Source organism: Medicago sativa, chromosome 1 (assembly GCF_051527215.1).
Source record: "Medicago sativa cultivar Bolivia chromosome 1, Bolivia_mono, whole genome shotgun sequence".
Classification (NCBI taxonomy): Eukaryota; Viridiplantae; Streptophyta; class Magnoliopsida; order Fabales; family Fabaceae; genus Medicago; species Medicago sativa.
The window spans coordinates 82,977,147-82,992,937 of NC_140749.1; the positions used below are offsets into that span (position 1 = coordinate 82,977,147).

Genomic DNA, 15,791 nt, shown 5'->3' on the forward strand with positions numbered 1-15,791 from the left:
TATATTATAAAATTGAAATTTGGTATATCATATAAAAACAACATCTTTTGGTAGAGAATAGTTCAATCAATGATGGACAGATCAAACATTTTTTTTTGGTAAATAGACAGATCAAACATTTACCTTGCCGTAATTTGTCATAATCAAATATCAATTCTAATTGAAAAAATATTCACAACAGCAGCATAGTCCTCAAAAAATAATGTAGTACTATTAATAAATAATAATGCATTCATAAAACAAAAAGGAAACTAATTAACAATATGTGCTAGCATGAGAAGAAAACGAGTAACTAGGAATATTTATAATGTCTGCTCATCATAAATATTAAAAAAGAAAGAAAATCATATACAAAAGAATTATTGCACAGACAATAATGCAAGGCCATTGACTTTTTTTCAATAAAAAAATATGAAATGTTACAAAAAGTATGGTGATTCGTGGGAAAATACTTGGGTGACATAATGTCACCGTGACATTAAATCTGGGCCACACAAATGTACTCATGGATGTGTTGTGTGGCCCAGATGCAAATGACAATGTGTGTTGTGTGGCCCAGATTTAATGTCACGGTAACATTATGTCACCCAAGTGCTGTCCGTGATTCGTGTATGTTATGTTGCAAGCAAAAGAAACTTATATAGACACCATATTCATAGCACTTTCCAAACTCAATTTTATAATCTATAAAACAACTTATTAATGTTAACAACTCCTCATCACTTCGTCTCCATCATCCCCATAAGTTGTTGAAAATCAACTTTTCCGACCATTAGTCCTCTCATCCACCTTCAACCACGTTTTTTTGCCTTTCTTTTTCCTATAATCTCTCCAACTTCGAAATTGGATCACAACCTTCATCACAAGTTTTCTCTTATTCCATTCCAACCTTAACAACAACTACATATCCAATCTTTTCATATGTTCATTAGTTTCTTAATCCCACAATTAAATACCTCATCTTTCTAGCTAAATCTACAAACCTGGGTCCCTTCTTTCTTTCCATACCTTAGAAACAAATTTATAAAAACCATCCAATTATGTAACTGTACTCTTTGAACCTTAAAACTCTCAAAAACAAAAAAACAAAAAAAAAATATTTTCTTCTTGCATTTAGAAAATTATGTAGAGGGTATATTCACTATTTACATACAACTATCTTTTTATTCTAGCTATTTTTTTCTTAAAAAAATTAAAAAAAAAAATGCCAGAATCGGAGTCAGGGACACCGACGGCAGCGTCGGTGCCGGCGACACCGGATACTCCCGGAGGGCCATTATTCTCATCTATAAGAATTGATTCACTTGATCAACGTGAGTCATTTGCAATGGGGAGGTGCAACATGTGTATGCCGGGTGGTAAAAGCAATAGTTGCATCGCTAATTTCTCTGCTGGAGTTCGTATTCCAAGTGTCTCTCTTTCTCAGAAGGTAACATCTCTCTCTTTATGATTTTTGGTCAACGAGTTTTGGTGAATTATTTTTATGAATATTTTTTTCTCATACCACCGCCCACAAATTAATTCCATTTGGTTTCTAGCTTGCATGGTCAGATTTAACTGTTTCATGGGAGTTATTTATTATTTAGAAGACAAAATAACAGTAAACCTTGACTAAAATATCAAATAGATAGCATTTTTTTTAGGGAATAGATAATGTTATATACTATTAGTACTATATGTATGTGACATAAATGTATTAGATATTAATTAATATTAGTTAATTTAATTAACAATTGGGCATTACCACTTGTTTTTGTATTTGTAATGTTTTTCACAATTTGTATCTTATGATGTGATGAGATGTGCATGATTGGGATATTAGCAAAATAATGCATAAATAGTATTGTTTGCACGTGGTATACGATATTCTTTGAAGTCTTCAATATTCTTATGTATACTCTTCGCTGTCATTTTTATAAGAAATACTAAGTATTATCTTTCTTTTAATTATAAAATATATAAACTTGTTATAAAGTCTATTTATATATACATTCCAGCAAATTCCTTCAAAAAAAAATATACATTCCAGCAAATAAAATTTATTTCCTAAAAAAGAAGCAAACAAAAATATCATTTTCTATTGAAAAAGCCTTGAAAACAATTTTTTTATTAAATACAAACACCGTGTGTAATATAGTATATGTACATTCTTATCTTTCTCTTACTTTTTATGTTCTACAAACACATATTTCAAAACTATGCATAAAAACTAAAGAACATAAAAAAAATAAAGAATGATTTCACATAATTCTATTTATATAATTGTATTAGTTAGTACTATTGTTGAAATGCATAAGAGTACATTATTATCTTTTTTATATTGAAATGAAATATATGGTTGCGAGCAGTTATCTTCAGTATTCACACATTTCAATATATAATTTTGTCGGCCTTCAAATGTATTTTGACATAGATGGGTTATTGGATAAAAACAATTTCATTGATAAACAAAAGACGGATTACGGCTTCTGAGTACATAGACTTGAAACAGTGCAAAAACATGTAGGATATTAAGCTACACTGGTTATCTTGGCTTGATTGTAAAAAACGTACTATACATCTGTCGCTAGCAAGAGCCCTAATAAACCCATGTTACTAGTTGCATTTGTTGAAAGAAACTTTTCTAAAGTAAACTTGTGAAAATCTTATTTCCGAAAGTATATTGAATAGTTTTACTTTAAACGTGAACGAGTTGTTAAGGATTTTGCAAGAAATAGAATGCAAGAAATATATTATTCAAATGAGATTTCTCTTTGTAAAATAAAAAAGATTAATGCGGACCATTTACTTAACTCGTAGTATATGACAGCCAAAATTTCAGGGACGGACATGTTTTCTCAATATCAAGGAGGTATATATTTTACTAAGGGTGTGTGGATGGAGAGTTTAAGAGAGGATGGGAGGGGAGAGTTTACTTTTTGTTTTTAAATTACGAACACTATAAAATATTTTTTTTAAAATTAAAATAACAACATGATAAACGATCATATAATACTTCAATCACACTTAATTTATTATAGAAAAACATGTTATATAGTCCGTATTTTAAAAAAGAAAAGTAAATCATCCCCTTCATTTTCCCTCCTAAACTCTCAATCCAAACACACCCTAAGAAAATATCAAACATGTTCGATGTTTTTGTTTTTTTTTTTTAAAAAAGTTGATTAAATGAGGGGTAGGATGAGTGTAAAAGAATTGAGCCGAATACTTAAACTTTGAGTTTGACTTGTAAAAAAATGAATAATCTGAGCTTGACTCATTTATTTAATCGTGTCAATCTGAAAACTTGGGTTAGGATTTATTTTTTTTGAGAGGAACTTGGGTTCGACTTTTTTTTTTTAAGGGAATGAACTTGGGTTTGACTTGTTTTTGCAATTATGCACATTTTGACTATGATAAAAAATAAAATTAAAAATTAAAAAAAAAAAAGTTAGGTTAACAAGTGTCATAAGGGCATTGTTTAAGGAATTCATTATAAAAAGTTATAATTACACAAGTTGTTATATAAAAGTTACCACTTTTAGTTGTTTAAACAATGCTCTAAAAACATTTGTTAGCATTTCCTAAAAATAAATGTAAAATAAAAAGTTAAAAGACATTCATTCTTTTGCTACTAATATTTTGAAATTACATAGATTTTTTTTGGACTATATATATATATATATATATATATATATATGTTTGACTTGATTTATTAAAGTTTCTTAACTGCCATAAATACTTTGAGACTGTTTGAAAAAATTTATACAACAAAATATGACTTTGACCAAAAAAAACAAACAACTTATAACATATCTATGACGTATTTTCAACTTTTTTTTTTTCAAAAGTTCTCCAAACAAAGGTTAACCATGTAGTTGATTTAATTTTGTAAGCTTTGGGGTTAGAATGATGATGTGTGTACATAGGTTTATTGATGTGCTACTTTTCTACTTATAGCATTGCTTGAGTTATTAGTGGTGATTACTAAAAAAAAATAAAGAAAAAATGTATTTTTGAATACACATAGAATGTTCCAAATGTGGATTTTTCCAAAAATCTACATTTGGAACATTCCAATAAACTCCAAAGTAGCTCTATCATTCTACTATATAAGCATCGAATTTTCAAAAACTCTTCTAAAATATTATCCATTGTCACATTATTCTAATCCCCCTTAATGAAAAAGGAAAAGTAAAATTAATATTGATTTTTCAATGTTAAAATGTGTCACAGATTGGAGCAGAGTTTGTGGGAACATTCATACTAATATATGCAGCAACAGCAGGACCAATAGTGAACAACAAATACAATGGAGTAGAAACTCTTATGGGAAATGCAGCTTGTGCTGGACTAACAGTCATGTTCATTATTCTATCAATTGGTCATATCTCAGGTGCACATCTCAATCCATCACTCACCATTGCCTTCGCGGCGTTTCGCCATTTCCCGTGGGCACATGTTCCAGCCTACATTGTAGCACAAGTCTCTGCTTCGATTTGCGCTTGTTATGCGCTCAAAGGAGTTTACCATCCTTTCCTCTCTGGTGGTGTCACTGTCCCTACTGTTAGCGTTGGACAAGCTTTTGCAACTGAGTTTATCATCACTTTTATTCTCTTGTTTGTTGTTACTGCTGTTGCTACTGATTCCCGTGCGGTACGTTCAATTCATTCATTCGTTTGTGTTATCTTTTTTAACTTCATTGATCATCTTTTTTAACTGCGTTGACCACTTAAAAAGTTGCCGCGAAATTTCAAGTTCTCTAAATTGGGTTGAACAAAAAATAATTTATCTTGAATTATTGAGTTTTTTATGAGTTAAGGTTGTTTTAATTCATGGATTTTATTTTTGTATATGCAATGCAGGTTGGTGAATTGGCTGGTATTGCTGTTGGTGCTACAGTTTTGCTCAACATTCTTATCTCAGGGTATGGAACCTTTTCTCATGAATTGATGTTATTGATTTGTATTTGGTTTTCATAATAGGTGTATATGTCAAATGTTATATTCAGTTGGAATTCAATGATAATGTTTCAAAGGAATTAATCATGAAAAACTATTCCTAAGGTTTTTAATGACATGACTGTGTCCATCAAGTTAGTCTCCGAATATAAATTTTGTCTGAATAATGACAGGATCAGGAACTTAATTTAATCATTTATGAATTAATATGACTGATGCATTTTATTTTTTCGTAGATTAATTTGATTCTATTGTTTACATGATTTGATTTGAGTTCTTTATTCTAAGATTGTGAGTAATGTTGTGGTTGTAAATGCTAGGCCAACAAGCGGTGGTTCCATGAATCCGGTGCGCACCTTAGGTCCAGCCGTTGCAGCAGGAAATTACAAGCATCTCTGGATATATTTGGTGGCACCGACGCTTGGTGCTCTAGCTGGTTCTGGAGTTTATACCCTTATCAAGCTTCGTGATAACGGAGCTGAACCACATCAACCGGTTAGGAGCTTCCGTCGCTAGAGCTGGCTGCGACCCTGCTCTCGACACCCCCACTTCTCATATTTCAAGCTCTTTGTGTGATAGTATAGAGCCTAATTAAATAAAATGTGGGGATTCCTTGTAATCGAGTGTGTGTGAACTTATGTGTGTTTGTTTGTGTGTTATATCATGTGTCATGAAAGCTTTGTTTGGTTAATGTGGATTTTCTAATGGCAAGATTCTAGCCATGGTTTGTATTATGAATGGTGCAACTTATAATTAATAATGTGTTCTGTTGTGTGGAACATTCTTCTTCTTTTACCTTTAGTTTAGCTCAAGACTATTGAAGGAAAATAAATGTCTCAAAATATACAAGTCAAGTGAATCAATACATATAAAAGGTAAATTCAACACCTAATATCATCATTCATAAGACTTGAATCCAAGACTTCATTACAAAGAAAACATAAACACACCCATTCTCATTATCAACAATCCCAAAAGTGGAAGGTTGATGAGCAAATTGAAGTTAAAATTGTCAAAAGCTCATTGCACATTGTTAGTGACAATATGTTATTTACATATGCAGTTGCTATATTGCGCCTTTAGCTGTTATTATAATAGATATACATAAAAACCAAAACTAACTTCACTAAGACATGAGAAGCTAGCATAACAATCACACACATGATGCTAGTGGCAGCGAACCGTTCACAGTTTCGGTTTGGGCAACAATGGTTGATGAGTCCAATAAAGTAGGCTTCCTTAACCAATATTGCTGAAACCTCTGCCTTGCATATTCTTTGTAATCAAAGTCAATTTTATTCACATAACTCTGCAATTAGTAAAACATGTATATAGTATCAGCCCATAATATATAGTTATATACTTAACTAACAAGTACAATTTACATTAAAAAGAGCTTACCGAAATAAGTCCCCATAAGCCCCAGAATATATGGTTTGCGAGAGTATATTTTTCTACAGCCGTCATTAACTGATTCACCTTAGCATTGCTTGGTTTCTTGCCTGTGTACAAAGAGTGATTGTAAGAAAAACTTAAATTTAAGAAGTATATTTGATATTCGGAAGTGTTGCATTTCAATCTATGATTTCGACATAGTGAAATTCATAATGGACTAACCTTCAGAACTGAGATAGACGCGAATGAACCTTTGACGCTCCTCGAGTTCTGGTTCATCATATACAAATTAATATGTCAGCAAGGTAGAGTGATGATATCAATAAAAACAAAAACAGGAACACACAATAATCATTGTGGAAATGTAAGACTAAGAACAAAAAATTTACCAGGATATTTACTATAGTCAAGAACATGAGGTGTATCACTATGGTAATCTGCTGCCATTTCACAGAAATGATTTGCCAGGTCATACGCGATAGGATTGTAACTTGCGTATTCGTAGTCCTATATCAAAATAAAATAAAATTAGAGTACTGCAATATAAGTAACTATCATGTTTTGGAAAGGAAAAGAAAATACATAACCATTAGCTTACAATTAGTGTGATTGATCTAGTCTCTTCATCCATCATAATGTTACCATATTGTAGGTCATTGTGGCAAAAACCAATCTCTTGATATCCTTCACACAACTCCTTCTCCAGAATATTTATTTCATCATCTAGATTGTCCAGCCCGAATTTTTTTGTTTCCTTTGGGGAGCACAAACTTTTGGCTTCACCAACCCAGTTCCTAGTAAAACACATGGAAAACAACACTTGATATTCTGCATAATTTTTTTAAATCAAATGGATTTTAAGAATGACATGATCTATAACTACCTCATTCTCTGCCAAATATGAGCCTTCTTTGTACCAGGCATATGAAGCTTATGGAATTCTCTCATCTTAGATGCCACCAAAGATGATATTTCAGAGTCACGGAGATCAACAGCTGAGAGAGTCTAGAAAGCCAAAAACAAGAGAAGAAGCGAGTTATGCACAATCCTTAAACTTAAAAATGTAAATAACACTGCTTGTCAAATTCATCATCCTTGTATTGGTAAAACTCTTTCAATTGATTTTAATTCTTTGGAAAATAGAAAGCAACATCAACAACAGACAAAAAGGAACACATTAACAGGATGTAATCAGTTAACAAACTAGTATGCTGGAATTTATGTGTCTGTAAAAAAGGACACTACCTTAGTTCCATAAATTATTTAGTTCTATTACCAAGTTTACTAATGAACATTTAATAATTAGTAAAATAGAATATGAACTCATGAGTCCTTATCATTCTATGCATACATAAAAAAAAATCGCAGATATCTTTCAAAAAACATACTGTTTAAGTACATAATGCATGTTTCTTTATTATTATTGGAAGAATAAATAACATGAAGAAAGGAATATGGGAAAAAAGAATGGTAATAGAAGCACCTAAGAGCACATGATTCCATTCCATTGACTCAATACCGTTCCATTAAATTTCTTTTTTAAAGATGGTTCTTCAAAAAAATAATTTACTCCAAAACAACCAAAAGAGGCAAATGATAGCCCTCCATTGCTCCAAAAGATAAAGGGAATAAATTAAGGGAAAAGGAAGTACAAGTTCAAAGAAAAGCTCTTTTGACTAAACAATAAAGTGAATCTACTTGTAAAGTGACTATGATCTCAAAAGCTAAAATATGGAATGAAATATTCACTGCACCCTTTATTTTGCAAGATAATATGTTATGATGGGCTCACATATATAAAGTAGATCAAGATCGGACGGTCATAGATGTCCCGAATGCGTGTTTCCATTCACTGCAAGAAATTTTTCTACAGTTAATGAGAACACATATTCAGGACATCGATGACTTTCCGATTCTGATTGGAAAGACAAAAAAAATACAGATTTTGATTTTAATTCAAAATACCAAGCTTGAATCTTGACCGTCCGATCTTGATCGAACGACCACGGATGTCTTGAATGCGTGTATCTCTGCAGGGGAGCCGGATCCTTGACTTGCGGGAATCCAATTTCCTCTAAGAGGGCTTATAGGTAACCTACCAATAAAAGAACTTGTCTTGACATGATTTGACACTAAACTAAACTAACTTATAGGTAACCTACCTTATTTTCTATTGAATATTTTTTTGTTTATTTTTTATTTTCAATATTTTCTAAATTTACTTGCAGGAAAATTGAAAACAACTTAGTGTATATTTGAAAGAACTTAACATATATAATGAAATTTTATATATTTCACTATTTGAACATATAACATCACTTCTCAAAATCTTCATGACAAAACAGTAAAATATAATTGGATATGTCTCTAATTGAATAGAACAAACCAAATAGGTTCTTATATGTCAATGCTCCAATTGCAACAAAATTGATTTTTCTTTTAACAATTTCATTTCTTTCAGTGTTTAAATTTTATGATCCTATCTTCTCAAAGCAATCAAACAAATAACTAAATACCATAGTTTCATGATGCAAAAAAACTATCACAATAACTAGATCAAATTTAGCTTTGACTATTCTTCAATTTTGAATTAGGCCTAACTTCTTAACTTATAAAATTAAGGTTTCTGCATAATCTCTTAAACTCTTCACTTCATAAAAGTGTGTGTAACTTAGAATTTTTCCCTAATTATATTACCTACCCAGCAAAAATAATTTGCTGCAGAAATATTTCTATCATATTGGATTTTTTTATTAAAATGGTCAAGTATATGTTTAGTTTTTAGTCTTATCCACTTTTTAGTTCTACAAATTACAAAATGATAATGTTAAATATGTACTTTTGTAATTTATATAGACTCCAAAGTACATGATAAACTTCAAAAATATAAATAAAAAAGTATCAAAGTACCAAAATATAATATAGATATAAAAAAAGGATAAGAGAATCACATACTCTGGCATGAATAAACTCCTCAACTCTACCAGTAGTGAAACGAGCAAGAAGGCGTGGACCTTGTCCATGCTTTGAGATACACTCAAAAGTTCGAATTTCTTCATCCCTATTGAAGAAAATTTCAACACCTTCGCCATATAAACGAACCAGAACCTTCCTCAAATCACCATCATTTTTTGTTGGCCAATTTATCTGAAAAACTTCATTGGTCATTGCACCTTTCAATGGAATCACTTGCAAAGTGTTCACATCATCGATGGCATCTCCTAAATCCGAAGCCACCGCAGTAATTACTTCCATTAATTCTTCTTGGGATGCAGATCCTTTCAATAATTCAATTGTCTTTATGGCCATTTTGATTCAATGAATTAAATGATCAATAGAAACCAGAATTTCCGTTTGATTTGGCTATAAAATAGTGGAATCTGAAACAGAGTAAAAACAGGGGAATCAGAAAACAGAGTATTTTGTTAATATCCCTTATTGCATGCACAAATAAATAGAAAAATGTGAATTTTTTTTATAACCCAATTTGGGAAAGATATCAAAAAATCGATTGTGTAGTTTTTAAAATTAATTAGAAAATAAAAAATTGAATTGGGTGTTTGTGTTTCATAAGTTCACGTCAATTTTGAGAAAAATAAAAAACAGGGGAAATAAGTTTGAAAACCTATTGCAATGAAATTATGTGGGAAAGATCGAAACTTTTTGACAACCCAGTTGAAAAAATCATCAAAAAAACAATAATTGACCAAGAATTAGTTAATGCAAAGAATAATTTGAAAATTGAGAACTAACCCGAAGAAGAAACAGAGTCGAGTTGAATAACGTGGTTAAGTGATAAGGACAGTGATATGAAATATGAATATGATAATTGAATTTGGTGTGAAGTTTCTAAAATCTTGTGTTGTATATATAGAGAATTGGAAAAGAGCAACGCGTAAGTATTCGAGTTTAAGTCAGTGTCTATAAGCCGTTTAAAGTGCGTATATTTGGTGTTTTGTTGACCACAGAGATTCTACATTTTTATTTGGAAAAAGGAGATTTTTATATTGTGCAAGAGCTTTTTGCTATAAAGCTGAGTTGTAATTTTATAAGTCATTTTGTAGATAACTATTGACTGACCAGAATCAAGGAGAATCTTTTTTGGTAATAGAATCAATGAGAATGGACATTTAATGATGATTATATGTGTAATAAATTTTGGCTTAAATTTGGTATATGTTGATTTAATTAGGAAAAATAGAAAATTTTGGTATATTTTGTTTTAAAAATAATTTTCATTCTAGAGTTATTTTAAAATTACGGTAAGAAGGTGGTATTATATTGTGATTTAATTGAATGTGATCATATATCTCATCAGAATGATGACGTCTGGTGTGGTGGTTCTGGGTGTTTGTAAGCTTGGAATGGCGGGGGTATACATGCAAATACTTTGATGTTCAAGTCAGTTCAGAGAACAAAAGCGAGGGTTTATGTTAGAAAGAGTATTGTACATTTGAGGACTATGTAAAGGTAACATGTTGAGGTAACATGTAGGAGTCGTTGTAGGCACATCGAGGTGTCGGACGGTTACAGATTCGTAGTAATCGTCAAGAGAGAATCGCAGGCACGTTTGGAAGACGTTTCCATTCGGTTTGAATGGATTTTCCTTCTCGTTGTTACAAAATAAAGAGGAAGAGGAGATTACTTGTGATGCAAGTAAGCTCACAAATGAGGAAGAAGAAGTTACTTGAGGATCAAGTAACTTGAATATGCCAGCTGGACTTTCTGTTATGGCAGTTAGATGAGTAGCATTAGTATATGATTAGTGTATGATAACTACAATAGACTCTCATTAGTCTATAAATAAGTGTATACACTTTGTATCATTTGATTGATTCATTAATAAAGTTTTTCACTTTCATTTCATTTTCTCTCTCTCGAGTTTCTTGTTATGGTATCAGGAGCCTTCTCTTTGGGGAAGGTGGTTACGATTCAGTTACGCACCGTTTCCGCCATGGATGCGTGTTTCTGAAGCTTTTTCAAGTTTTTTTTTCCTTTTTTTCTTCTTTCTTCTCGTTGAAGATCCTTTCTTTTTCGTATCTCTTTTCTCATCTTTGTGTTGATTCCTGAATCGTTCAGATTTTGATTTTCTTTCAATCAATCATGGTTCGAAATCAAGATCCAACACAAGATTATTCTTCACCTTACTATGTTCATCCCAGTGATGGACCTCATTCAGTTGCAATCAAGCCTCAATTGAACACGTCCAATTATCAAGCTTGGGCGCGTGCTATGCGCAGAGGTCTTGGTGGCAAGAACAAGTATCAGTTTGTAGATGGAACAATTCCTCCTCCTACTGATAATGATTTGAATTTTTCTGCATGGGAACGTTGCAACAATCTTATCCACTCATGGATCATGAACTCTGTTTCTGATAGTATTGCACAGAGCATTGTGTATATTGATAACGTTTCTGACGTTTGGAATGAGTTGAAGGAACGTTTTAGCAAAGCTGATCGCATTCGTGTTTGGAAGCTCAAATCTGAGATCAACAATCTCAAACAAGGTACTGGTTCTGTTAATGACTATTACACTGAATTGAAATCTCTTTGGGAAGAGTATGATAGTCATAGACCTACACCTTCATGTGTTTGCCCTATGAGATGTGTGTGTGCTTCCATGCGAAATGTTAAAGAATTTAGGCATGAGGATCAAGTGATTCAGTTTTTGAGTGGCCTTAATGAAGTTTTTTCCATTGTTCGTACTCAAATTCTGCTTATGGATCCATTACCTCCTCTCAGCAAAGTTTACTCTTTAGTGGCTCAAGAAGAAAGTCATGAAGGTATTGATGCTATTGATGATAGTAAAGTCTTGGTTAATGCTGTTGAAACCAAGAAATCTTATGGTAGAGGCAAGGGATCCATTTCTCAGGGAGGGAAAAGTGGTAGACAATGTAGCTTTTGTGGTAAATCAGGTCACACTATTGAGACCTGTTACAGAAAGCATGGCTATCCTCCCAACTATGGTAATGGTAGATTCAACTCTAATGCAAATTCTGTGCAATCTGAAGATCCTGATGAAAGTTGTAAAGGATCTACTGAGACTGCTTCTGGTTCATTGCCTGCATTTACTAAAGAACAGTATGACAGCATTCTTGCCTTAATTCAATCCTCTAAGGTTGCATCTCCTCAGTCTTTGGTAAACCAGGTCAGCACTTCAGCTTCAATTGGTCATACACCAGTTGAAGCATCTACTTCAGGTAATGCTTATTGTTCCCTACCTGTTGCACATTGCCTGGCCTGTGTTAAATCTAACTCCTGGATATTAGATTCAGGAGCAAGTGATCATATTTGCTCTTCTTTGAACTGGTTTACTACATATTATAACATTGAGCCTACCAATGTTAAACTTCCTAATAATACTATTGTTGTCACTAATATAGCAGGCACCATCAGTCTCACACCTCATTTAGTTTTACATAGAGTTCTATATCTCAAAGATTTTTCTTTTAATTTGATTTCAGTGTCCAAACTATGTTCCAGTTCAAATTGCACTTTACATTTCTTTGACAAATATTGTGAATTGCAGGATATGACTTCTCAAAGGAAGATTGGTTTGGCTGATCTATGTGAAGGATTGTACAAACTAAACCTTGAAGCTAGCATGTCAAGAGTCATGTCTGTTTCAGTTGCTGATCCCAATATCATTCCTTCTTCAGCTCTTTGGCACTATAGGCTAGGGCATTTATCTCATTCTAGATTAGCTATTATGAATAAGCAGTTTCCTTTCCTGCAAACTAATCCCAACTTAGTGTGTGAAACTTGTCATTTTGCTAAGCAAAAGAAACTTCCCTTTTGTATCAGTACCAAAAGAGCAATCAATAAAATGGATATTTTGCATTTTGACATTTGGGGTCCTCTTTCTATTAAATCCATTCATGGTCATAGTTATTTTCTTACTGTTGTGGATGATTATAGTAGATTTGTATGGATCATCTTATTGAAATCAAAATCAGAAGTTCAATTACAAGTTCAAAACTTTATACTTTTTGCAGAAAATCAATTTGATTGCAAGGTTAAAACTGTCAGAAGTGACAATGGTCCTGAGTTTGATTTACAACAATTTTATGCTTCAAAAGGAATTTTACATCAAAAATCTTGTGTTGAAACTCCCCAACAAAATGGGAGGGTTGAGAGAAAACACCAGCACATATTGAATGTTGGAAGAGCGCTTCTTTTTCAATCAAAACTTCCTAAAAAATTTTGGTCTTATGCTCTTGTGCATGCCACTTACATCATAAATAGAGTTTCTTCATCCATTTTAAAGGATAAATCTCCTTATCAACTTCTTTTTGATCAAAACCCTGATTTTGATAGTTTTAAAGTTTTTGGTTCATTGTGTTTTGCTTCTACTCTTTGTTCTCACAGAACTAAGCTTGCTTCTAGAGCAAGAAAGAGTGTTTTTCTTGGATATAAGACTGGTGTCAAGGGTTTTGTTCTCTTTGACTTACAGTCTAAGCAACTTTTCATTTCCAGAAATGTCGTTTTTTATGAGTATGTTTTGCCTTATAAAACTGCTTCTGATCCTATTTCTGCTTCTGATGCTACTTCTGCTTCTGATCCTATTTCTGCTTCTGATCGTACTTCTGCTTCTGATCCTACTTCCGCTTCTGATCCTACTTCTGCTTCTGATCCTCCTTCTGCTTCTGATAATTTTCCTGCGTCTGTCCCACGTGTAGCGTATCATAATCAGGATTCTTTCTCTGATTCTCTTCCCATTCCTCCTATCAATCATAATGATTCTTCCTCTCCTATTATAAACCCTCCTATACCTAATTTACCTGATCCTATAGATGATGTTGAACCTGTTATTAGAAGGTCTGAAAGAGTCAAAAATGTCTCTGTTAAGCTTCAAGACTATGTTTGTAACTCTTTCACAGATCAACCATCTTCATCTTCTTCAGGTAGTTTATATCCTTTGTCCAATTTTACTTCTTCTCATTTTCTTTCTCCTTCACAATCACATTTTACTCTTTCTGTTACTTCCCACACTGAGCCCAAATCATTTGAAGAGGCTATGCAATCTGAGTACTGGGTTGAGGCAATGAATGCTGAGATCCTGGCTTTAGTAAAGAATGGTACATGGACATTAGTTGATTCTCCTCCCAAAGTTAAACCTATAGGGAACAAATGGGTGTTCAAAATCAAGTATCATTCTGATGGCACTATTGAAAGGTACAAAGCCAGATTGGTTGCTAAAGGGTATAGTCAAATTGAAGGTCTTGACTATTTTGAAACCTTTTCACCAGTAGCAAAGATCACCACTGTTAGAATGCTTCTTGCTTTGGCCTCCATCAATGATTGGTTCTTGCACCAGCTTGATGTGAACAATGCTTTTCTTCATGGTGACCTCCATGAAGATGTGTATATGCAGATCCCACAGGGTGTTCATACTTCCAAACCAAATCAAGTCTGCAAGTTAAATAAATCTCTTTATGGTTTGAAGCAGGCCAGCAGGTCCTGGTATGAAAAGTTAACCTTGTTTCTCACTCAGCAAGGATATACTCAAGCTTCTGCAGATCACACTCTTTTTGTGAATGATTCTAATGATTCATTCACTGCCCTGCTCATTTATGTTGATGATATCATCTTAACTGGAAATTCTTTGCCAGAAATCACTAGAGTCAAGCATTTACTTGATGCATCTTTCAAAATCAAGGATTTAGGTCAACTGAAATACTTTCTTGGTCTTGAGGTCGCTTATTCCAAAACTGGTATTTCTGTTTCTCAGAGGAAATATTGTTTAGACTTGCTCAATGACTCTGGTTTATTAGGTTCTAAACCTGTTTCCACACCTATGGATCCTTCTATCAAGCTGCACCATGATGGGGGGCAACCCTATGAAGATATCTACTCATATAGAAGGCTTGTAGGCAGATTAATATACTTGACAAACACAAGACCAGACATTTGTTTTGTGGTTCAACAACTTAGTCAATTTCTGTCTGCACCAACCAAAACTCATTACAATGCAGCATGTAGGGTGATTAGATACTTGAAGAATTCACCAGGCAAAGGTTTATTTTTTTCTAAGTCATCACACATACAGCTTTTAGGCTTCACAGATGCAGACTGGGCAGGATGTGTTGACACAAGAAGATCCATAACAGGCTTATGCTTCTTCCTTGGTTCCTCTCTTATATCATGGCGCACCAAAAAGCAAAGCACAGTGTCTAGATCTTCAAGTGAAGCTGAATACAGAGCACTTTCAGCTGCAGCTTGTGAAATGCAGTGGCTGATTTACCTTCTCAAGGATTTAAGGATTCACAACACTAAGCTTCCTGTATTGTATTGTGATAACAGAAGTGCTTTACATATTGCAGCCAATCCAGTGTTTCATGAAAGAACTAAACATCTGGAGATAGATTGTCACTTTGTAAGAGAGAAGGTACAAAATGGAACTATGAAGCTTCTCCCAGTTTCAAGTGCTGAACAAGCAGCAGACTTCTTCACCAAA

At 33.1% G+C, this 15,791-nt stretch overlaps 2 protein-coding genes across 3 annotated transcripts; one reads left to right on the plus strand and one right to left on the minus strand.

The window, feature by feature from the left end:
• Positions 1-667: 667 nt before the first annotated feature.
• Positions 668-5,719, plus strand: NIP5;1 (NOD26-like intrinsic protein 5;1). Its single transcript, XM_085739782.1, has 4 exons — positions 668-1,429; positions 4,216-4,635; positions 4,845-4,906; positions 5,261-5,719. The coding sequence occupies exons 1-4, from the start codon at positions 1,205-1,207 to the stop codon at positions 5,454-5,456; spliced, it is 903 nt and encodes a 300-aa protein (XP_085595908.1). The 5' UTR covers positions 668-1,204; the 3' UTR covers positions 5,457-5,719.
• An 88-nt stretch (positions 5,720-5,807) lies between these two features.
• LOC146958214 (putative choline kinase 3) lies at positions 5,808-10,177 on the minus strand. 2 transcript variants are annotated; one of them, XM_085739781.1, is made up of 9 exons: positions 10,089-10,177; positions 9,291-9,715; positions 8,301-8,430; positions 7,219-7,340; positions 6,934-7,129; positions 6,725-6,842; positions 6,558-6,605; positions 6,342-6,442; positions 5,808-6,249 (listed from the first exon to the last, which is right to left on the minus strand). In XM_085739781.1, exons 2-9 carry the CDS (start codon positions 9,425-9,427, stop codon positions 6,094-6,096), a joined length of 1,008 nt encoding a protein of 335 aa, XP_085595907.1. In that variant the 5' UTR covers positions 9,428-9,715; positions 10,089-10,177; the 3' UTR covers positions 5,808-6,093. The 2 variants fall into 2 exon arrangements, with proteins under 2 accessions (XP_085595907.1, XP_085595906.1); XM_085739780.1 differs by lacking the exon at positions 8,301-8,430.
• Positions 10,178-15,791: the final 5,614 nt, after the last annotated feature.